Here is a 24,003-nt window from a genome sequence, read left to right as displayed (position 1 = left end):
GTGAAAGGAGCACTTTCTTGATGTTGTTGTACTACATTTTGCCAGAGGTGGCAGCAACAGAGACTGATGAGTTATGGACCATTAGTGGCATTTGTTGGGCCTCATGCAGTGCAGCTATTTAGACAGAAGGGAAAGCAGAGGAAGGCAAAGTCAGTGGGGAACTTAGTCTGCCTTGACAGCCAGGGGGTGCAGCGGGCCTATTTGAAACCATATTATTTGCAGGGGGTGGAGGCGTTTGGAACCTCAGGAATTCTTTCTCCCACAGAAGCAGAGTTAAAAATGGTCTTTGGTTTTGAGGCTGGCCTGGATCCCTCCTCTCTCCAAGATAGCTCCTTGTCTTGTCTGATATTCAGATGTCTCAGTTGCTCTCCGTTGTCATGGGCATGTTGCTGCTGCTGCATACGATCTTCCCTCTTTGCCCACTAGGGTACATAAGGGAACCTTAAGGAGTCATTGCCCTCCTGCTACCAACACAGGGCCATTCAATATTAGCACTCTGAACTCTGCTACCTAAGTTTTAACCAAAGATTAGTTATTCCACTAACCATGACTTTTAACTACTTTATCAGGATAGTAAAAAGATAACTTAATTTTTATTAAGGAATTTTGAGTATGCATCCTTATTTTGATAAGAGTAACTGACAAAAACTGACTTTACAATACAATGAGTGTATTATGCCTTTACCTGACCCAGTAAACGTGTCAAGAGATCCATCTCCACTTGTTGTTGCTGTTGATTCACTACTGTTCATAGGTTCTGTTTTGACTGCAAGAAGAGACACTACATAGAAAAATAAGCAAACATGAGATTTTACTTCAAAAATTTACACACAAATTAGCATGCAAACTATAGCAAAATTCTGCATGAGTGGATCAAAAAATATATACAAATATGGAAACTGTTTAGTATGATTCTGAGAATAATCTACTACAACACAATTGCTCTCTTTTTCAAAAAGGAAAAGCCAATATTTATCCATATCTGCTTTAATATAAATCCAGTCTAGATTCCACCCATGAAGGACCATGGATAAAAAGGAAACACAAATATTTTGGGCAAGTAAAACAGTTTTATTGCATTCTTATTATTTTTATATTATTTATTGAATTTATATTCCGCCCTATACCTGCAGATCTCAGCTCTTTATTTAGTGTCTTTTCAATTTTTTAAGAATAAATACAGTGGCACATCAGCAGATCTATTCTTACCAAGAGGAGAAAGTAGGCCCTCAGGAACCATGGTTTTTCTAAATATATCTTCCAAAGATTATTCTAATATAATGAGATAGGATCTTTCAAACTATCTTTGGTGCAACAAATGAATGATCATCATCCATTTGTTGTGCAAGATCCAAATGCTTTCTCTCAACATGCATATTTCTGTGGGAGGCAAATCAATTTTTCAACTGAAATATTTTGCCACTGAAAAAATAGACTTCTTTCTACTAGCTGCTCTTGTCAATTGTGATTGCTGCTTGGCTATCAAATCATCACGGAAACCTACTGGATAATGCCTGTGACATTTTGATGTAGTTTAACAATGTGTTTCCAGCTGTATTGCTTTATATTACTTATAGTTTTATGGTATGTTTCATTACCTCTCTGTATAGCGGTTTTGATATTTTCAAGAGTATACATTTAATTTTAAAAAAATATGCTTTCGAAAGCAAACAAATAATCTGCTTTATTTTTAACTATTCAGGTTGCAATCATATATGCTGTTACTTGGGAGTAATTCAATAAGTTAACTTCTTATCAGACATGTGTAAGATTGTGCTGTTATTAGACTTAGAGGATGACATCCAATGTTGTGTGAAAAGAATTCTGCTTGAGGGATGGGACTTCTTTCCCTGTTCCTTACTGCATCCAACCTCACCCCACCCCACAATCTGCTGTGAAAGATCTCTCAACCTTCCAGAGCAGGTTTTGGGCAGCATGGCAAGCGGCAGCAGGAAATCTATTCTGCCAACAGAGTCGTCCCACTAGGGACAGACACCACTGAATTAAACCCAATTGATTGATTTTATGGTGAGAGCTGCCCAAATGCAGAATGAGGCAAGGTGTAAATGTATGACATCAATCAATCTCTGTGCCTTTGGTAAGTGGTGGCCTTCTACATTGCCATGACATTTTGAAATGTTTTAGTTTTTTAAATATTTTCTTTAGAGGTTAAGTGACTTACCAAAGTTTTACACTAGCATGAGAGCACATACACCTATAAAAAAGACCCGCAGGGCTATCCCCAACTCCCTGCCAAATGCAACACTTATTTGTGGACCTTCTCTTATTTAGTTATTTGAACACTTTGCATTCTTCCTCTCCAGATCACGGGAACCTATTGCTCTGATATACATATTTAAAGCAATAGGAATAAATTGTTATTTCTCCATATCCCTTTTAAGACTTATCCCACCCCCAGCCCATTTCTATTATATAGGAACATGCAGTTGCAATACTGTTGCTGGATTTATGTTAGCACAAGTGCAGTGCACTAAGAAAAACATATCGTTTTTGAAAACTCAAAAGGCCCATGGTTGGTTTATCTTTCAGTTTTTATTGCAGGCTGTGAAACAGAGGAAGAGTAATACTATGATTGAAGTTAGTGTATTTATAAAAAATAAGCAACGGTGACCATTAGAAAGATAGAACATTACAGTAGTTACAAGGCTGTCTCACAGCCAGCAGGCAGCCATGAAAGGAGAATAAATTGCTTCCTACAATTGCCAGATTCTTCACACTGTGAAGAGTATGTCAAGTTTCTTTTGTATAAAAAGGGGATTGGGAAGATAAATCCAGGTATTATGTTTTGCAACTCAAAGATCAGGGTACGGATTCTTCAACAAAACAAGCATGCCATGCATAGATAAACAGGCTATTGCAGTGGTTGGGGTTGCAGATGGAAGACTAGGCTCAAATCTATGTTCAACCAATGAAGATCAGAGGATGATATAGGGCAAGTTGCTGTCTCTCAGGCTATTAAATCCTACACAATCACATCTGGATACTTTTTTGTCTGTTCTTTACCACAGGGTTGTTAGTCAAATCTACTTCAAAATAGCAGCAAGTGAGATAATGGTACATTAGTTATCCTACCTCACATGGGTAAGGCTGGAAATAAATCTATTAATTCACAATATATGAACTTTACCTTTTGAATTGGATTGGTCTTCACATGATCTGTGTATTTTATAAACCTTATGCAAGTATACATTATTTAAATACGTTTACAATGGTAAATTGGTACTTCTTGCACTCTTCAATTCCATTTACCAGTACCTGATTTCTGTATGTGTTTGGGGTTTAATTTTTTAAAAGTGCAAATTTTGGTACACATTTTTTTGGTTAAAGATTGCATCACAAAGTCATGAGAATTTTGAAGGCTAGCTATGGTTCAGTTTGTACATTGGTTTCAAAAGTGTGAATTACATAGGTTTGCACTGAAATGCTAACCAAACTGTTTTTTCCTATTCTTAAAGTTTGCTTCTGAGAATTCACATCTACAACAAAAACATTAATCAGTAAAATTTGTTTGAACTTAAGCATGAGAAGTTAAGCATGAAAAGTAATGAAAAGGGAATGCTGTGGATGTAGTGTACAGTGGTACCTCGGTTTAAGAACAGTCCAGCTTAAGAACAATTTGGTTTGCAAACTCCACAAAACTGAAAATAGTGTCTTGGTTTGAGAACTTTACCTCGGTCTAAGAATGGAATCCGAATGGTGGAAGGGCACCAGCGGCGGGAGGTCTCATTAGAGAAAGCGCGCCTCAGTTTAAGAATGGACGTCCGGAATGGTTTAAGTTCGTAAACCGAGGTACCACTGTATCTTGATTTCAGTAAGGATTTTGACCAAGTCCTGTGATATTCTAGCAGAGAAGTTGGTAAAATGTGGGCTGGACGTGGTAACTATTAGGTGGATTTGTAGCTAACGGTAGTTGGCTGACCAAACCTAAAGAATGCTCATGGGGGGAAAGTGACAAGTGTGGTGCTGCAGGAGTCTGTCTTGGGCCTGGTGTTGTTCAACATCTTTATAAAAGACTTGGATGAAGGTATTGAGGGGATGCTTGTCAAATTTGCAGATTACACCAAACTGGGAGGGATAGCCAATGCCACTGAAGACAGAATCAGGATTCAAGATGATCTTAACAGATTGGAGAATTTAGCCAAAACTAACAAAATAAATTTCAATAGGGATAATGTAAGGCTCTATATTTAGGCAGGAAGAACCAGCTGCACAAATATAAGATGGGGTACATCAAAGTGCAAGTAGATAAATAGGTACCGCTAGAGCGGGAAGGTAAACAGCGTTTCCGTGTGCTGCTCTGGTTCGCCAGAAGCGGCTCTGTCATGCTGGCCTCGTGACCTGGAAGCTGTACACCGGCTCCCTCGGCCAATAATGCGAGATGAGCGCCACAACCCCAGAGTCGGTCACAACTGGACCTAATGGTCAGGGGTCCCTTTACCTTTACATCTAGCTTGCCAGCAGTATATAGAAAAGGGATGTAGGGGTCTTAGTAGAACACAAGATTAATATAAGACAATTGTGTGATGCAGCAGCAAAAAAAACCTAATGCTATTCTAGGCTGCATCAAAAGAAGTATAGTGTCCAGATCAAAGGAAGTAATATTGCTCTATTCTGCCTTGGTCAGACCACACCTAGAGTACTGTGTCCATTTCTGGGTACCACTATTTAAGGAGGACATTGACAAGCTGGAACATGAGAAGAGGAGGGCAACTAAGCCTTATGAGGAATGGCTGAGGGAATTGGATAAGTTAGCCTGGAAAAGAGGAGAGTGAGAGGAGATATGAGAGACATCTTCAAATATCTAAAGAGCTGTCACATGTAAGATAGAGCAAGCTTGTTTTCTCCTGCTCTGGAGGCTAGGACTCAAACCAATGGATTTAAGTTACATGAAAGGAGATTCAGACTAAACATCAGGATAAACCTTCTGACAGGAAGAGTTGTTCCACAATGGAACGGTCTCCCTCGGAAGGTGGTGGACTCGCCTTCCTTGGAGGTTTTAAACATATGTTGGATGGACATCTGTCATGGATGCTTTAATTGAGATCCCTGCACGTCAGGGGGTTGGACTAGATGACCCTCAGAGTCCCTTCCAACTCTACAATTCTATGATTCAAATGCAGTGCCTAAACCATGTTTTAGTGTTGCATGTATGAAACCTAGTTTCATCAGCTTCTCCCTCCCCTCTACATCTTCATAACAGCCAGAAGAAGAGATTGTAAGGTTCTGCTTCTATTTTTAACTAAAAGCAACATATTTTTTATATTCCAACCTGGACGAACTGTTACTCTTAACTATGGTTTAGGGAAACAATCCAATTTCCAATTGTGGTTTATAATCTTGGTTGGTTTCCCTATACCATAGCTAAGATTAACTACAGGTTCAGGTTCAGACATAACAATAAATTCTAATTATTTGAAAACAGAAACAATCTCCTCCTCATGGTCATACCAAAAGAAAGAGAAAAGCGGGGAGAATACATGAACTCAAAACTTGTGCAAGCTGCACTAAATCATAGTCTGTGTCAGATATGAGTAGACTGCCATTTCTGCTTCTCTGCCTACAAAATTTATGTTCCACATTTTGACAGCTGAACATTAGTTAAATAAAATTAGAATCTTAATGAAATACATCAGAAAAAGGGAAGGAAGAGAAATGGAGGACGAGCCTAAATACTTTAATTACATCTTGGTTTATCCACCCTAAAATTCCTGAAACACTTAAAATACTTGTAATTTGGAAAACAGTGGTACCTCATGTTGCGAACGGGATCCATTCCAGCGGCCCATTCGCAACATGAAAAGGCCACAACAAGAAGCGCCGCATCTGCGCACGTGCATGATGCACTGTGGCGCTTCTGCGCATGCACAAAGCGCAATTTAGCGCTTCTGTGCATGTGTGCAGGTTACGGACGCACCGAACCCAGAAGTAACCCGTTCTGGGACTTCCAGGTTTGGCACGTCCATAACCTGAAAAGGCACAACATGAAGCGGACGTATCATGAGGTATGACTGTACATTTTGTGCAGATTAAACAACAAAAACAAGGGGAACAACTTTTTCTATATTGCCACAATGGCAGTATTTTGAAAACTGCATCAATAGTTTGATAAACTGCACAGAAACCTAATGAGGAGTGAGGTGCTGTAATAATCTTGCTGTCAAGGGGAAATTCTGTTTGTTTTTTAAAAAGAAACATGAGATGCTCACTTCAAATTTGAAAGCGAGGAGTATATACAACAAAAATGTCAACTTTATCCCGCTGAAACGCAGAATAAGCCAACACACCAGTCACAGAAGTTCAACCTATTACAGTGTGCCACTACTGCTTGCAAAACAATGAGGTTCAGAAGACGCAGAAACCGATTCATTGCTACAAGAGAAAGTCAGTGTATGTAGGGATCCCTCATGATGGGAAAGAAGAGATGCGGCCAGAAGAGAATAGAAGGGGTCAGCAAGGAATGTTGGGCATGTTATGTGAATTCTGCAGAAAAATGTAATTTCCCCTCAACATAGCTGGTCAGAGGATGCTGGGAGATTATAACATGTTGGAGCACTGCTCTTTGTATGGCAGTGGAAAATTAGCAATATAACCAGGAACTACAAGCAATCTACTCCCCTTGCTGCCAGAGAAATATCTGCTGCAGGATTTCTCCCTCTGCTGGAGAAATACCGGTATCTGAACTTTGCTACAAATATAAACTTGAATAAGTCAGAAAACAGTTTATAGATTCTTTCTAAGAATATATGGCACATTCACAATGATTTAGTAAATATTGATGTTTATAAGAAACCAAGTGATCTGATATTTTTCTATGGGCACATCAACTTTAGATATAGATAGATAGATAGATAGATAGATAGATAGATAGATAGATAGATAGATATAGAATACATTAGAAATACTTTGTTATTGTAAAACATTACAATCTCTGTTTCTCTCTCAATATTTAAAGGGTTCTGACGAGAAAGCTGTGAAATGTCAAATCAAAAAGAACAAAGCAAAATATCATAGATTCAACACAGCAATCAAGAAGCCAGTCACACACATGCAATATACCAGGATTACTCATACTTGTTGCAGAAGAGGGAGTGCTGCAACTCAGTAACCAGTCTGCAGTGTTTAAAACAGTCATGTTGTCTCCTGAGAATTGGAATGGTATATAGTGGTTCATTTTCTGAAAATCTGCTTAACATACAGCAACAATTTTAATAATAAGGGGAAAAATAGGAAAGAAAATTCTCTAGACCATTTTTAAGGAGGACTACTGGGGTAAATTATCACATATAGTACTTGTTTGTGTGGTGCTTCTGTCACAAAGACAAATAGGATAAGTATCCCTGTTTTCAGTAACATGTCTCTGGATACCAAATCAGACAAAGCATCACACATACATCAGATTCCATTAGAATACTATCAGGACACAGCACCCCAGGTGTAGGTGTATTATCCCATTTGGACACACATTTGTATGATAGGGAGCATTATACAGATAAAAAATGTACTGATTGAATCCAGATTTTGTCATGCTTGAAGTGTTCTATTAACTAAATGCCATTTATTTTGGTTGGCCAAGCAAGCATGACAAAGTCTGCATTCAAACAAACCCATGTAAATACTCACCCTTAGTCCACTTGATATTGAATCATAGAATCTTCAAAAAATCCATCTCTCTTTCTCACTCACACACATGCACACGCACAAGCAAACCACTAGTTCTTTCAATTTTAGTGCCTCATGCCATACACCCACAAATGGTGTTTTTTTTATTAAGCTATACAACCTGACAAAGGCATGAGATTCACTGTTTTATAAGGCAAATATAGTATTGCATCATTTACAACAATTTTGTTTTTAAATTCCAAAAACAAGCAAGTCTGACCAGTTAAAAAATATTCTGATACAAGTCCTGCATGCAAAAAAGCCCACACTTTCATCACGGTTCTTTTACTCATTGATATACATCCGACAAGGGAGAGCCCAAATCTCAGTGGTACCTCACACACTTTGCCTGCAGAAAGTCTGAGAAAGACCTCTACCATGGAAGAACCTGGAACGTCATTGTATTACAGTCGAACACTGGGCTAGAAGAATCTAAGGCATGATTTAGTAAAAAAAGCAACTTTGTTCATTTAAAATGCACCCAGGAACACTGATACAACAGGTGACTCACTTGTGTCAAAAAGGGTGAAGTGGATCCTAAGCTCAGTACTTTATATATGTTCTCCTTCAGTTTAATTTTCCTTTTAATAATGGTAAATGGAAATGAATGCACAAAATGAAATGTAAAGGTATTGCTCAAATATCTGACTGAGCTGTGCTTCGATAAGCTGTGATTTTACCTTCTATGATAATCTGTGAGTTAAAATACTGTAGCAAATATGTGAACTTGCAGGTCAGCACAAATATTTTATGAGCCAACTAAAATTTAACAGATTTAAGAACATTTTTGTTAAGCGAAACACACACACACACACACACACACACACACACACACACACACACACACACACTAAAAAAAGCCTCTGCCTTACTCTTACCCTTCCTGTAATGTGTTATGCCTTTGCTTATATGAGTCTTCTGCTTGCCATGCAGAATTTATGCCACTGTGAACCACTGCCAAGTTACCGAACAGCATAAAAATCCCCATGGCAGTTGGAAGTATAATAAGAAAACTAGCAAGATATGTTACAACTACTAAGTGGATAAGACACCACACAGAGGCTGCTGCAACAAGCAGCAGTATAACATGTGGGTCAGGCTATAGACTGTCAGTGAGACCACAAAAAGTGCTGTGACACCTTAGAAACTCACTAGTTGACTTTGGCATACAACATAAAATCCTTAAAAGCAAAATAAACTTAGATTAAACATATTGATGTTGGGTTTAATCCAGAATTAGTCATGCTGCTTTTGACCCATCACTGATTTCAATTGGTCTACGCTAAACATGATTAAGTCTGGTTTCAACCTCCTGTACACATATTTTTTCCTGAAAGCTAATTTACTTTTAGAAATATGAAAATGATCCAAAGTATAATGAACTTTTTAAATTTACTCAAATGCTGCAGACTCTCACTAAAATTGTCTTATGAATGTCAGCACCTGACCAAAAGGATCAGACCCAGACTTGTTTGGATGAACAGAATAGGCTCAGCAATTTTTAAATAAGATGATTAAAAGCAAACACCAGGTTGGGTGTTCGGATAATAAGATGCAGGAAGAGCTGGTACAAATAGCCTCAGCAAGCTCAAAGAACAGGCCAAATTGCAACGCAAGAAAAACAGTTGTAAGGTGGAAGGATGACTAACATTAAGACAGGTACAGAGATTAATGGAGATATATTGGCGATAGAAGATTATATATAGATAGATATAAATTTTATATTAGAGGATTGTACCTAATACACAACTGATTACCTTACGCTATCATCCATGGTATATATCTATCTATCCACTTTTCAACTTCGTCATTAATGTGATGTATTGCCACCATAAACCAGTTTGTCTCTAAAGATGTCAGAGCACTTTTTGTTTTTATACTGAAAGAGGTAGGTGTTCACTCACCGCCTGTTCCATTTGTTGTAACAGATGTGCTGCTAAGATTAGATTTGTCCAGTTTAGAACTACCAGGTGTTTCACTGCTTCCCACAAGATTATGAGGGCTTGCTAGATCCTGCATTTCCATAGATCTATTAGAGAGAGAAAAGTAATACTATTACTATACTATTTACATAATGGAAGTGTGCAGAGAGACCCTTTTGAGGCCATAGAAACTACATACACACTGAAAAGAAACACTTTCCCTGATCATTAAATACTGAATAACAGAAAGCAGTATCTTAAAATCAGCCTCATACCCAACACTGTTTTAGACAGAAATCAGTGGAGAACTGGCAGGCCAAGGAGAAAGGAGCAGGAAAACAGGAGCACTCCACCCAAATCATGCTCTCCTGTTGGCAATAGCCACTGTGGGCAATACAAAATATATTTCCCAGCATCCCCTGAAACTCCACAAGGCCTTCTGAGTCATACTCTGTAACTAATAATGCATGCAAGCTAAAGGTGGAACCCTATGATTCACTCAGGATCTATAAGGAGTACTGAGGTGCACTTGTTAATACCCTGTTTAAAGAAAAGTACATTCACTGGATATGGATGTGCCTTGGCATAAAGTATATAAAATTAGTACTAAAGTGTGTCAATTAACAGTAAGGTGCATATTCAGGATTCATACATATCATTTAATGCTCGGCTGCTGGTGTTTTGCCCTGAAGCAGACAACTTTTCCTAGCTGCCTCAGTTATAATGGCTGCAACAGTTTCTCTCTGAGATCAATCTGGTCACTGTCACCCATGCACTAGTACTCCAATGTGCCCTATGTAGAGAACCCAAAGACTGCAGCTAGTGCAGTTCTCTACAGCTTAGGAGAGGATATAGAGGTCATGTTACATCTATTTTAGGTCAACTGTACTGGCTGCCAATGCATTTCTTAGCCCAAATTAAAGCGTTGAAAGTCCTAAATGTACTGTGTCTGGTGTACTGAAGGAACACTTTCTCTAATATAGAACTCCATCATTTACCTACATGAAAATTGATATAGGTGGACCTTTTCTGCTTTGTCACCCACACTATGGAAATCACCCAAACGTAACACTTGCTTGGCAACCTTCCTGATCAATCTGCACAGGCAACTAAACTTTTCATAATAAGGCTGGAATGATTCCCCCCTGAACTGTTCCTTCATTTGAGAGTAGGGTGCTTTGAGGGGCTCTAAGCAATTTGGATTATTTCTGGAGTGGGGGAAGAGGACACTTAATATTGCTCTTGTGGCAGTGACAGCAAACGGAGAGGTGAGGTTTCTTGGGTGGTCCTGGTATTGGGGGGAGGGTAGGGTTGAGGGGAGGGGAGGGTCCTTGGGGGGTCTTGGTATTGGTTGGGGAGGGTATTGTGGGCCTTTGGAGTAGAGGAATGTGTAGGGGATTTGTGGTGGGGCGGAATTCTGAGGGGGGAAGGGTCCGTGAGGGTCGTGGGTCTTTGACTGTGGAGAGGCGTGTGGAGGGTGTAAGTCCGTTGAGGGTGTGACGCGGGATGTGTGAAGGTCCGAGTCCATGGAGGACGGTGGTCTGGGGTGGCGGGGGTTTGTGTAGGGGGGATCAGTGGGCGGCGGGGGTGGGTGGGGTAGGTCTGAGGTGGGGGCGTGGATTGTGTTGCTGGGGGTTTCGGGTGGCAGCAAGGTTTCCAGGGTGTCTTCTCTTCTCATGAGGTGGCCAAAGTATTGGAGCCTCAGCTTCACGATCTGTCCTTCCAGTGAGCACTCAGGGCTGATTTCCTTCAGAATGGATAGGTTTGATCTTCTTGCAGTCCATGGGACTCTCAAGAGTCTCCTCCAGCACCATAATTCAAAAGCATCAATTCTTTGGTGATCAGCCTTCTTTATGGTCCAGCTCTCACTTCCATACATCACTACTTGGAAAACCATAGCTTTAACTATACGGACCTTTGTCGGCAAGGTGATGTCTCTGCTTTTTAAGATGCTGTCTAGGTTTGTCATTGCTTTTCTCTCAAGAAGCAGACGTCTTTTAATTTCATGACTGCTGTCACCATCAGCAGTGATCATGGAACCCAAGAAAGTAAAATCTCTCACTGCCCCCATTTCTTCCCCTTCTATTTGCCAGGAGACCAGTGGGACCAGTAGCCATGATCTTGGTTTTTTTGATGTTGAGCTTCAGGCCATATTTTGCACTCTCCTCTTTCACCCTCATTAAAAGGTTCTTTAATTCCTCCTCACTCTCTGCCATCAAGGTTGTGTCATCAGCATATTTGAGGTTGTTGATATTTCTTCCGGCAATCTTAATTTCAGCTTGGGATTCATCCAGTCCAGCCTTTCACATGATGAATTCTGCATATAAGTTAAATAAGCCTGTGAAGTATAGGGTATGAAACTTTGGCAAACATCAGCTGGGAAGCCAGGTGTGGATTGCCAATCCTCACTGCCAGCTGCTCCTGGATTCGAGAAATTATAAGGCAGTTTACTTTAGTAGACAGCAGAAACAGAGGATTGGGACTCCTTAGATGGTCAGATAGAATGGGAATTGTAGTCCAACAACAGCTGGTGGCCCAGAGGTTCCCTAAAGGTAAAGGACCCCTGACAGTTAAGTCCAGTCGCAGACGACTCTGGGGTTGCAGCGCTCATCTCACTCTACAGGTCGAGGGAGCCAGCGTTTGTCCACAGACAGTTTTTCCGGGTCATGTGGTCAGCGTGACTAAGCCGCTTCTGGCGCAACATAACACCGAAACCAGAGCAGCACACGGAAACACCATTTACCTTTCTGCCGGAGCAATACTTATTTATCTACTTGCACTTTTTGGCGTGCTTTTGAACTGCTAGGTTGGCAGGAGCTGGGACCAAGCAACGGGAACTCCCCCTGTTGCGGGGATTCGAACTGCTGACCTTCTGATCGACAAGCCCAAGAGGCTCAGTGGTTTAGACCACAGCGCCACCCACGTTCCTAGAGGTTCCCTACCCTTATTTAAAAGAATTTTAGGCAGGCCTTCAGTAAAACTATCAGGATAATGCAGTAGAAGATAGTAAGGTAAAGGTAAAAGCACCCCTGACCATTAGGTCCAGTTGCGGATGGCTCTGGGGTTGCGACGCTCATCTTGCTTTATTGGCCAACGGCGTAAAGCTTCCGGGTCATGTGGCCAGCATGGCTAAATCACTTCCGGCAAACTAGAGCAGCGCACAGAAACGCAGTTTACCTTCCTGCCGTAGCGGTACCTATTTATCTACTTGCACTTTGATGTGCTTTCGAACTGCTAGGTTGGCAGGAGCTGGTACAGAGCAATGGGAGGTCACCCCGTCACGGGGATTCGAACCGCCAACCTTCTGATCGGCAAGCCCTAAGCTCTGTGGTTTAAAATAACAATAAAATTAATATTGTTGTTTATTCAATGCTATGTTTCAAAAAGTGCAATCTACCTTTTAGGAAAAGAAAGATTTTTCAAGTACTTAATCATCTTAAAGAATTAAATATGTATATTCAGAACTTAAAATATTATTCACAATCTGCCTCAAGTAATTAATAAAGGGACAAAAAGGGCTAGATTCGAAATCCCAGAAATGTGTTAAACAGGGTAATTTGTTTTTCTTATCAACTTGTCTTAAGAGTTAAATCTACAACTGTATGGGCAAACAAACCCAACAATGAACTGCAAAGCATACAGGCAAAAGAATAAGCGGCTCCAACATTTAATTGTCAGTAAAAATAAAACTCAGAATTCATACTTTTGGCTCACTGCCTTTTTCAGTGTTCTGAACGTGAAAGCATTCAGCTGAAAAACATGTCTACAGAGATTCCTAAACTGCTGTGCACACTTTTCTAACAAAACTCTACCAATATACCTTAAATCATGACCTGCAACAACCTTGCAATTCCAGTTCTGGGCCTCTTCTGAACAGCAGACAAGAAACCCCTAAGGACTAGGCTGAGACCACCATACTCATTTTCACTTATAACCAAATCCAGATTTGAACTTTGAAAGCCTAAGGTGGAGAACTGATTGCGGAAAGGCAAATCCATTTTACGCTTAAAAGAGTAGGTAAACTTACTCTACTTTGGGAATTAACCTTATATTTGGTCACTTTCAAAGAAACAATACAGACTCAAACACACTGAAAATCAACAGATAGATTGTTAAATGTAATTCACAACAGCAATACGAATTCCGGGTGCACAAGTGGATATATGGGAGCCTTCTGGATGGCTTATATGTAGTATCATAATACAGAGAACTTATGAGACTCATAAAGAATCTTATCTTTTGGAGAAAGAATGTGTGAGTCAAAGAATCAGTGAAGATTTTTTCCCAGTGAAGACTTTTTTATTGGGGGGTGGGGAGGAGGAGAGAAAGGGAAACTTGCAGGATAACCAGGTTGTATAAACAGCCCATCTGCGATGCAACCACATAAAAGGCCCATGGGCAAATCCAAACGCATTAGGAGAAGTGCTTGAGGAATCTGCCAAGCAACCAGATGCTCATGATTGCAGAATTACTTCTATAGCTGTCATCTGTATCCTCCAACTGCTGTCCAAAATGTGGACAATGAAAAACGGTAACCTAATAATATACTGAGTAGAATCATAGAATCATAGAGTTGGAAGAGACCACAAGGGCCATCCAGTCCAACCCCCTGCCAAGCAGGAAAAGCATTCTTGACATATGCCTGTCAAGCCTCTGCTTAAAGACCTCCAAAGAAGGAGACTCCACCACACTTCTTGGCAGCAAATTCCACTGTCAAACAGCTCTTACTGTCAGGAAGTTCTTCCTAATGTTTAGGTGGAAGCTTCTTTCTTGTAGTTTGAATCCATTGCTCCGTGTCCGCTTCTCTGGAGCAGCAGAAAACAACCTCTCACCTCCTCTATATGACATCCTTTTATATATTTGAACATGGCTATCATATCACCCCTTAACCGTCACTTCTCCAGGCTAAACATACCCAGCTCCCTAAGCCATTCCTCATAAGGCATTGTTTCCAGGCCTTTGACCATTTTGGTTGCCCCCTCTGGACACGTTCCAGCTTGTCAGTATCTTTCTTGAATTGTGGTGCCCAGAACTGGACACAGTACTCCAGGTGAGGTCTGACCAGAGAAGAATACAGTGGTACTATTACTTCTCGATCTAGACGCTATACTCCTATTGATGCAGCCCAGAATTGCATTGGCTTTTTTAGCTGCTGCATCACACTGCTGACTCATGTTAAGTTTGTGGTCTACCAGGACTCCTAGATCCTTTTCACATGTACTGCTCTCAAGCCAGGTGTCTCCCATCCTGTATTTGTGCCTTTCAATTTTTTTTGCCCAAGTGTAGTACTTTACATTTCTCCTTGTTAAAATCCATCTTGTTTGCTTTGGTCCAGTTGTCTAATCTGTTAAAGTCATTCTGAAGTGTGATTCTGTCCTCTGGGGTATTAGCCACCCCTCCCAATTTGGTGTCATCTGCAGACTTGCTCAGGATGCCCTCAAGCCCATCATCCAAGTCATTGATAAAGATGTTGAATAAGACTGGGCCCAAGACAGAACCCTGTGGCACCCCACTAGTCACTACTCTCCAGGATGAAGAGGAGCCATTGATGAGCACCCTTTGGGTTCGGTCAGTCAGCCGGTTACAAATCCACTGAATGGTAGCATTGTCTAGCCCGCATTTTACCAGCTTCTTTACAAGAATATCATGTACTTATAATCTGTATTTATAATCTGAATTATCTGTATATGTTAAATTATATGAAGATTTAATAAATTAGTAAAGTGAAAAACAGTAAAATCTATTCTAGTTAATATTATTCTTAAATCATTTTCTTTAGATTTAAATAACTATAATTAAAGGGTCCCCCCCTCCTGTTACATGTTCTATTTACACGTGCAAGCCCCTATTACTTTCTTGCCTCCTTTATTTGGCTTTCAGCTCCAGCAACTACCTTCTCTTGTTCCTTATCACAGATCCCTATTCCCATCCTTCAGTCCTACTCATATATTTTTATTTCACATTACAAATATAAGCATGTTTCTACTGGTTCCTTGCCACCTTTCTGTGCTTCCCCAAATGCAATCCATTTCATTCACAGCTATTTGTTGTTATCTTATACGGACACAGTGTTTGGGGTGAATTGGCATTTTCATGTGAAAAACCGAGTAATTTTCACCTGAAATGCAAAAACCAGAATTTCTGTGGAGTGCAACTTGGTCAGAAATCCACTGGCAGCCATGCACACCTTTGCCATGCTTGCATAGGGTCACTGGCAAGTGCAAACCAACCCAGGCTAATTTGTAACCTTAAAGCAACAAAATACAGAAATGAGTACATGCTCCTGGACATAATATGGAAGTTGGATTCCCCCCCCAAAAAAAGAAATTATTTCTATACACTAGTCTTCAACTACTGAAGACTAGACAAAAACACTATTTCTGCCCAGTGCCATTATCTCCTAGACAATGAGGTACACAGCTCATTATTCAAGGGGAGAACATTCCAATCCTAAACTGTTTCCTCACTGCCAAAGAGGAGGACCAACTGATCAATAACACTTCAGTCTTTAACTAAAAGTTCAGTTTTCTCATCCATATCGGACCATGTCTAATTCTGAACACCAATGGTACATTGAAAACTGCTGAGACGTCCAGGAGAACTAACAAGGACAAACTACCTACAGTGGTTCCTGGCACAAATAATCCACCTGGGTCATTTCTAGATCATTTCAACTACAGTGGTACCTCAGTTTATGAACACAATTGGTTCCGGAAGTCTGTTCATAAACTGAAGCGTTCATAAACTGAAGCGAACTTTCCCATTGAAAGTAATGGAAAGTGGATTAATCTGTTCCAGACAGTCCGTGGAGTACTCAACCTGAAGCGAACTTTCCCATTGAAAGTAATGGAAAGTGGATTAATCCGTTCCAGACAGGTCCGCGGAGTACTCAACCTGAAGCGTACTTAACCCGAAGCATGGGTGTAATTGGTTTCGGAAGTCTGTTCATAAACTGAAGCGAACTTTCCCATTGAAAGTAATGGAAAGTGAATTAATCCGTTCCAGATGGGTCCGCGGCGTTCCTAAACCGAAATTCGTAAACCGAGGTGTTCATAAACCGAGGTTCCACTGTATTATCATTCAGAATCCCTTGTAGCTGAGATGCCACCAAATACAAGAGCAATTTGCCAATAATGGAATATTAGAGAAGGAAGCCACGGAGCTCGGAAGAGATAGAGATTGCACATCTGAGTACTGCAGGGACTAACTGGTTGTTTACTCACCAACCCCTTGAAATTTACAAAGTCATTTACAATGTAACCCCACCCAAAACAGGCTAAATCCCAATCTCCCAGACATGAGAACTTGGGACATACAGTTCCACTAGCTTTTCAGGATTCTGTGTCAATTAATTGGCCCTCATTTATTTGTAAGTCCAATGCAGCAAAGCTACCGTGTTTCTCATATTATAAGACATGTCTTATATTTATTTTTTCCTCAAAAAAACACACTATGGCTTATTTTCAAGGGATGTCTTATTTTTTTCCTCCTCCTCCTGCCGCGGCCGGCATTGCTGCTGCGCCTATCACTATGTCTTATTTTCGGGGTATGGCTTATATTCCTTGAATGCTTAAAAATCCTGCTATGGCTTATTTTATGGGTATGTCTTAAAATATGAGAAACAGGGTAAGTAGAACCTTCTACCTGGTGGCTTCTATGTATGTACAGTATAAATGGTTCCTGTTGCAGCTGGTGTATTACAGATGATTTGTCTTTTTGTTAGCTACTAGTTTACTCCCAATAGGTGAAATCCAACTAAGTCATACTGACAGCAAACCCGCAGAAATCCATGGGCTTATGTTACTTCAAGTCCATTCATTTTAATGTGTTTACTCCAAGTAAATAACTCTTTATTTATTAATGACAAAGCAACACTATTTCTCAATTTTAAAAATAAAAATTAGATGAACCCAAAAATTAAAGTTTCCTTCAGCATGGAATGATTGTTAAGCAGCAGTTCATCAGCAGTTCATCAGTAATACCCCAGACATATCAAACACATCAGGAGATTCAAGAAGTAGCTTCAAATTAAAGGCTAGAGGCCATAAAAGCCTCTATAGCACTTTTGCCAGTCCACACTATACAATTTGGTACTGTAATCACACTATTTGGGAGGCAGGAGGAATAAATGGAATAAAATCAAAAACAAATCGGGACTGAAAAAAGGCAGGACAAGAAAGGAAACATTGGAATGTAATGAGTTGGCATCATCATTTTGAATTTCTGAAAGAAAAAAAGGATAACAGCTCAGCTGGCAGAGCATGAGACTTAATCTAAGGATCAGGGGTTCTAGCCCCACATTGGGCACTGCAGGGGGTTGGACTAGATGACCCTCATGGTCCCTTGCAACTCTCCAATTCTATGATTCTATGATTTCTACACTAACAGGCTGATTCACTAACAAACTAGTCCAGGCATCCCCAAACTGCGGCCCTCCAGATGTTTTGCCCTACAACTCCCATGATCCCTAGCTAACAGGACCAGTGGTCAGGGAAGATGGGAATTGTAGTCCAAAACATCTGGAGGGCCAAAGTTTGGGGATGCCTGAACTAGTCTATCTTAATGTGCATTTCCTACCTATAACTTCCCACAGGGTGTACATTGATTTTACAGAAGGACAACACTGTGCTCAAATTATCAAACATTTGTTTAAAATTATTATTTCTGTGGTGAATTTCTACCTTGAAGTTACAGTGCTATAGAAACAAAATAAAATGCATAACCGTTTTACAGAAACAGCCTAATACCAGAAATTATTATTGCATGTTCTTTCTTTACTTCTCTTTCCTTCATTCCTTTTTCATTCTAGGTACACCTAGAATCATTCTTTTCTCCAATATATTTTCTTGCATTAGTGAATTCTCTTTACATGACTGAGACACAAATATAACTTGAAAGTTTCTTTCTAGAAAAGAAAAGCCAAATAAGACAAAGAATTTGCTGATACACACATGCCACTCCAAGAATTCTCCTGACGAAGTTCCCACACCCAACTTAATTACTTCCCTACTACAAAAACATATTCCATCTGCATTTATTCTAATACTTCCAAGTCCAAAACCAACACACAATAAAGCTAGCTAAATAAAGGAAAGACTTTAGCCCCAAGTAACAGGCCAGGATCTATTCTGCAAGTGAAAGCACCTCCAGCATCCATTTTTGTGCTGACATTTCAGTTTACGCACAATGTTTTCACAAGACTTGTTTTAAGAAGAATGTTCATCATACCCAATGCCTGTATGCTATGTTATAACCGTGCTCTCTAGTGCCACTCAGACTAAAGGTTCACTGATGATTTTAAATAGTGTACATTGCATTTCTAACTTTTCTGTTTGGTCAACAATTTTGATAAGTTCAATCTTATGCATAAAAAAGACTAATGAAAAATAAAAAAATTAATCAATCTCTGATTTTTAAAAATATATACACTGAAAAACCATTCCCCAAATGGCCTAAATATTCAGTATTGCAAGGACACTGATTATTCTATGAGGAAATGTGCATTATGATAGAAAGGCTCCAGGTAACTTGTGTACTTGTTCTGGTCAACCAATAGACTTATAAGTATACATAACTGTGGCAAATGAAAATTTGGCCCCTGTGTGGATGTAATGTTGTGGTGAGCCTCAGATTCACATTTTCCTTTGTCCCTTCTCTTCTTCCTCCATTCAGTATGAACAAACAGCGGTTTCCTGCTTGTTTCCTGCACACAGAGCTATAGCTCATTATAAACTGTGGCTAGAATAATAGCGAGGAAACCATTAATTATAATGTAATTGTACCAATTTTACTATTTTACCAATTAATGTAAAATGTAAAAATGTGAACATTCATTCATCATTCATTCAGGTACACCAGTCAGAGAGCTAGGATCTTCTATAGCACCCTGTTGTTTTTGTCATTATTATATTGAAGCTTTGCAAACTAAAAGTACCCCCAAATAGATTCAGAACAAAAGGCAAAGAAAACACCTAATTGACAGTATAAAAATTCTATTACTAAAGTCACATATAAATTAGGGATTTTAAAAATCTAAAAATAACAGAGTAACATTAAAATTAGAGCATTTAAAACAAACACAAAAACTTTAATAGCCTGCCTAAATTTCCAAGAGTTTGCCCATTTCCCACTGCCTCCCAGTTGCATATACATATGGTGGCTAACCTGGATTTGTCAGGGGTGGGGAACTGAGGGTTCATAGGTGTAATTAGGCACCCAGTTTATCAGTTTGGCCTATGAGGCCATTTTAGCCATTCCACATATGCCTGCTTGCTCAAGTGCAGAGTAAGTAAATATGTGGCTGAGCCAAAGGTGGTTTGCAGCTGACTGCTGAGGACTGCAAAGTGCCATTTGTGGAGCTATGCAAACCCCAATGATCAGTTGATTGCTAGGGCTTGCCCAACCCTCAACAATCAGCTGATCATCCATGAGAGAAAAATAGATAACCTGATGTCACTGTGAAATCAGGTGATCTACAAGTGGCTTTCTCCATGTACCTATCTAGCTTGTCTTGTGGAGTGGGGCAAGATAAGGATTTAACCCACCAGATGGGATATAATTTCCCATCCCTGATACATACTGTAAGTGAAACGGTCCTAAGAATGGGTGAAATTATAGTATAATCCTGTATATTTCTTCTCAAAGTACATTCTATTGAGAACCAAGGGCCTAACTCCCAGGTAAATGTGTTTAGGACTGTAGCCTTAGAATGCTTTCAACACTGGTGTAAGAGGATAGATCTGAGCTAGGGAGAGACGGTGATTAAAACCACCACTCAGTCATGAAGTTTTCAAATCAGTCACTATAATTTAGGCTAACATACCAAACAGGATTGTTGTGAAGATAAAATGACGGGTTGCAGCAATCATATATCCTTACCTTGAGTTCTTCAGATGAAAAGCTACATAAAAATCTAACAAACAGTAATACCCAAAATGATAAAAAAAAATGTACAGATTTTTATTTTGCTTAAACTAGACTTTATCTCAGATAGTAATAAACATATCTGGCACTACAATGTCTTAAGACTAGCCCCTTCTCTTACACACCAATTGAACTCATATTTTAGAACGGCTAAAAATTATACACTCACTTAACCGGGTTTCTTAATTCAATTGAAAATATCTGTATGCAGCAGTTACAGATATTTAAAACTCCAGCATTTAATGAGAACAGGAAGGAAAGATAGAATCTCATAAAACAGCATAGAAAAGGAACATTGTTACCACTGATCTTAATAACAAAATTCTCATTGATCTTGGCAGGAGAAGGACCACACTTCAAACCACTTACAGTAGTTACATTTGGACAATATTCATCCTAGAAAATGTATTATCCACTGCAATAAAAAACAAAATAAAAAATTATAGGGATTTTTCAGTCATCCAGTAGATCTTTTAGGAAGCTTTTAAGAGCTGTTTGGTTCTCAATTTAAAACACCCAACATGGTGACTTAAAAGGTTATTTTTAGGATGGGTTTTGAAACTCATTCTTAATAGAAAATATTTTGTGTTTTGTGTTTCTGTTAGCTGCTGGTGATAGTCCAAGTTTTATCAAGATAGTGTGGAGATTGTTTAAAAACTTGTAATATTCAGACCTATTTGAAAACAGAAGCAATAGATGAAACAACTCAGAAAAGGCCTAAATTGCTTCATATTACAAATTTTACACAAAACAGATGTAACAGAACATAAATACTGGATGGCATGTTTACAGTGATTCTTACTTACTTTATTGTCCAAAATAGAGACAAAAGTGTCATAAAAGTAATATATGTAAAGCAAATAGTAAAACATGTTGAACAGTGTACTGTTTTCCAAACAGTAGCATTTTTACTCTACATAAAAAACTAGAAACATCAAAACTGAAATACATAGACAACAATAAAACAGAAAAACCAGACATTTACACAGTAAAGTCAAAATTATTTGGTCATACATATGATTCTACACGCCAACATTTAGCTCTTAATCCAGCCAAAATATAACATCTAAAGTGAAATATATTCAGAAGAATAGAATAAGAGCTATTTTCAGTCTATGAAAGCAAATGATCTTCCATGATATTTTCATTTAACTTTACCTTTCATGATTATTCTTATAAATAGCACCACTGCTTTATAGCACTTGAATTTATCAAAGTACTGTTTAGTTGCTTTACCTGGAATTCTGAGGTTCTGAAACATCCGAATCTGTGCACGCTTTCTTCACCTGCAACAGATTATGATTGCCAGTTACTTTCCCATGAAAAAACAAAAAAAGTTTCCTCACCTACAGTTCATGCACTTACATCACACAAAATGGACAGAGCCCTGCTCACCATGGTCTCTATAAAATACTTCTCACATTTTACAGTGCGGATATGCAATACTAAACAGTGTGCTTCATTATTATCCCACGAACAGCTGCCAACTTAACTTCCCCTGACTCTGTTAGTATGTAAAATGTTCAGCTAAAATAGTTTGGGAGTAGTCTGACTTGGAACAAAGAAACCAAAGAACCAGGTTCCCTGCTTAGAAACGAGAAAGCCAAACTGTTCTCAATTTTGTAAAGAAATGTTTTCCCAACTGATATGGCTTCTGTTTCCTGCTAAAGCTCACAATAATAAACACCAGATTCTGTGGCAAAAGTGCAGTGTTAGCTAAATAATTCATACATTAATTTTCATCTTCTAAATCCGGTATGCTTAATGTGTGTTGCTCCAGTTCAAATATTTTGCAAGTATTATCCATATGTATCTATAATCTAGTATGTACTTTGTCTTTTCAATCTGTGCAATAACTCAATGTTTATCATGAAATGAGCATAATATATATATTAAATTTGATTTTTCACATTCTGCATAGCATTTGTGTCTTCTGAATCTCATATACAGTAAGACCTCCTATTAGATGCTTACAGCATTTTAATTGAACCTGGATCAATTGTTATAAGTATGCCCTTTAAATTCCTAAACAAATTATAGCTGTGTTTTATACAGCACATTTGCATCAGAATATTTTACTCTCCTTTACTATGACAAACTGCAGCCTCTGCAAAACATGGCTCCCCTTTAATATTCCCCTAAATCTTTCTATTTACAGCAGTATAAGTGGACATTGAGACATATGTTTAGAAATAGTTATTCTAGGATACACACAAGTTAGGCACCCTCTCTATTTAAAAGAGTTGAAACTGGTATTTTATACATTCTGTTGATTAAAAAGGCAATTTAATTTACCAGATCTGTACACAGAAGCCACTGAAGAGCCAGGTCTCTCCATCCTGCTCCCTTCATTTGCATATGCAAGAAGATCAGCAGCTTTTGCTTCTGCTTTTAAACCAGAGTGAATGTCTAGCCCACAGGCCCACTTTGACCCATCAGGCCATTCCTGGAAAACCACACCCAACTGCCCCATACCTGATGTCATATGTGATGTTGGGGTAGAGCGGATACCATCGTGGCCTCAAAGAAACAATTAGGAGCTTAAAATAAGCCCCAAATTATTGCTGAATAAAGGTACACTCCCCACTCCAATAGTTGATAGGTGGTTGGAACACACCTTGCTCCAAAATCATGGTTTGCATTGAAATGCCTGCTAAAATGGAGCAAAAAATCCTGTTTTAACAGGGGTTTTAATGCAAACCCCTCTGGGGACTTCTGGTTGATCGCGGAGCTGCCATCAGTCGAAGGTCCGTTCGGCGGAGCGGACCTTGGCGCGTCAGGGATGGGGGAAACCACTCCAGCGCAGCGGACCCCCCTAAAGAACCCCAAATCGAGCATTTTGGGGGCATGGTTGTCCGGCGGGCGCAAAAAACGGGCTCCTCCCTCCCAGGTAAGGTTCTGTTTTGAGCCCCCGAGAGAGAGGGAGTCGGAGCCCCAGCACATCGGATAAAGACGCTTCCCCTGACAGCATGAAGCTGCAAGACTGAGCAGTATCAGCAGTCAATTCTTCCAAAGCAACTTTTAAATTTAAGGACTGCACTGTGAGTAATCCGAATATTGGGTTTTAAAAATTGAAGGAATTGGCCACGGGAGATTTAAATACGATCTCCCCCACTGAGAGAATTGAGAAGCAGTTACCTTTCCCGAAGCTGGGAATATATTCAGAAAGCTTTAAATTCCCAAAGATTGGACATAAAATTTTTCCCTTGAGGCAGGGTAAAGGGGAGAAGGATTGAACTTATCCCTGTAAAGATTTATTTTGGACTGGGGAAAGCCCCCTTATACGCTGGAGTCAGCACCCCGGAGGGATCAGTGAGCCACCATTATGATGTCACAAAAGAAAGGAATTTATTTACCTCTTTGAGGTTGTGAACTGTCAGCAGCGAAGAGAACACAAATTATATGACAGTGAGTGATTGCTAAATGCTTTTTCCATAAATGGCTATAAGAGTATTAATGTATGAAGAACTTATGCTAT

At 39.4% G+C, this 24,003-nt stretch overlaps 1 protein-coding gene across 50 annotated transcripts in view; it reads right to left on the bottom strand.

Annotated features, from left to right (window-relative positions):
- The window catches only part of EYA4 (EYA transcriptional coactivator and phosphatase 4), a 118,944-nt gene that overhangs the window by 35,884 nt on the left and 59,057 nt on the right, over positions 1-24,003 (bottom strand). For 14 of the 50 annotated variants that reach the window (XR_015948976.1, XM_035108944.3, XM_035108935.3 and 11 more), the window contains 4 exons: positions 21,762-21,811; positions 9,585-9,709; positions 7,093-7,161; positions 686-781 (listed from right to left, as the gene is read on the bottom strand). Coding sequence is in view for 49 of the 50 variants with exons in the window: in XM_035108944.3 (XP_034964835.1) it covers positions 686-781; positions 7,093-7,161; positions 9,585-9,709; positions 21,762-21,811 (340 nt within the window). In the remaining variant the exon portion in view is untranslated. Of the gene's footprint in view, positions 1-685; positions 782-7,092; positions 7,162-9,584; positions 9,710-18,349; positions 18,508-20,894; positions 20,941-21,761; positions 21,812-24,003 lie in introns of those variants that run through there. The other 36 variants (XM_088666197.1, XM_035108964.3, XM_088666200.1 and 33 more) reach the window with 7 other exon arrangements.

Source organism: Zootoca vivipara, chromosome 3 (genome assembly GCF_965207765.1).
Source record: "Zootoca vivipara chromosome 3, rZooViv2.hap1.1, whole genome shotgun sequence".
Taxonomy (NCBI): Eukaryota; Metazoa; Chordata; class Lepidosauria; order Squamata; family Lacertidae; genus Zootoca; species Zootoca vivipara.
Note: the sequence above shows the minus strand (reverse complement) of the source record. Positions and strands in the feature narration are given on the sequence as shown.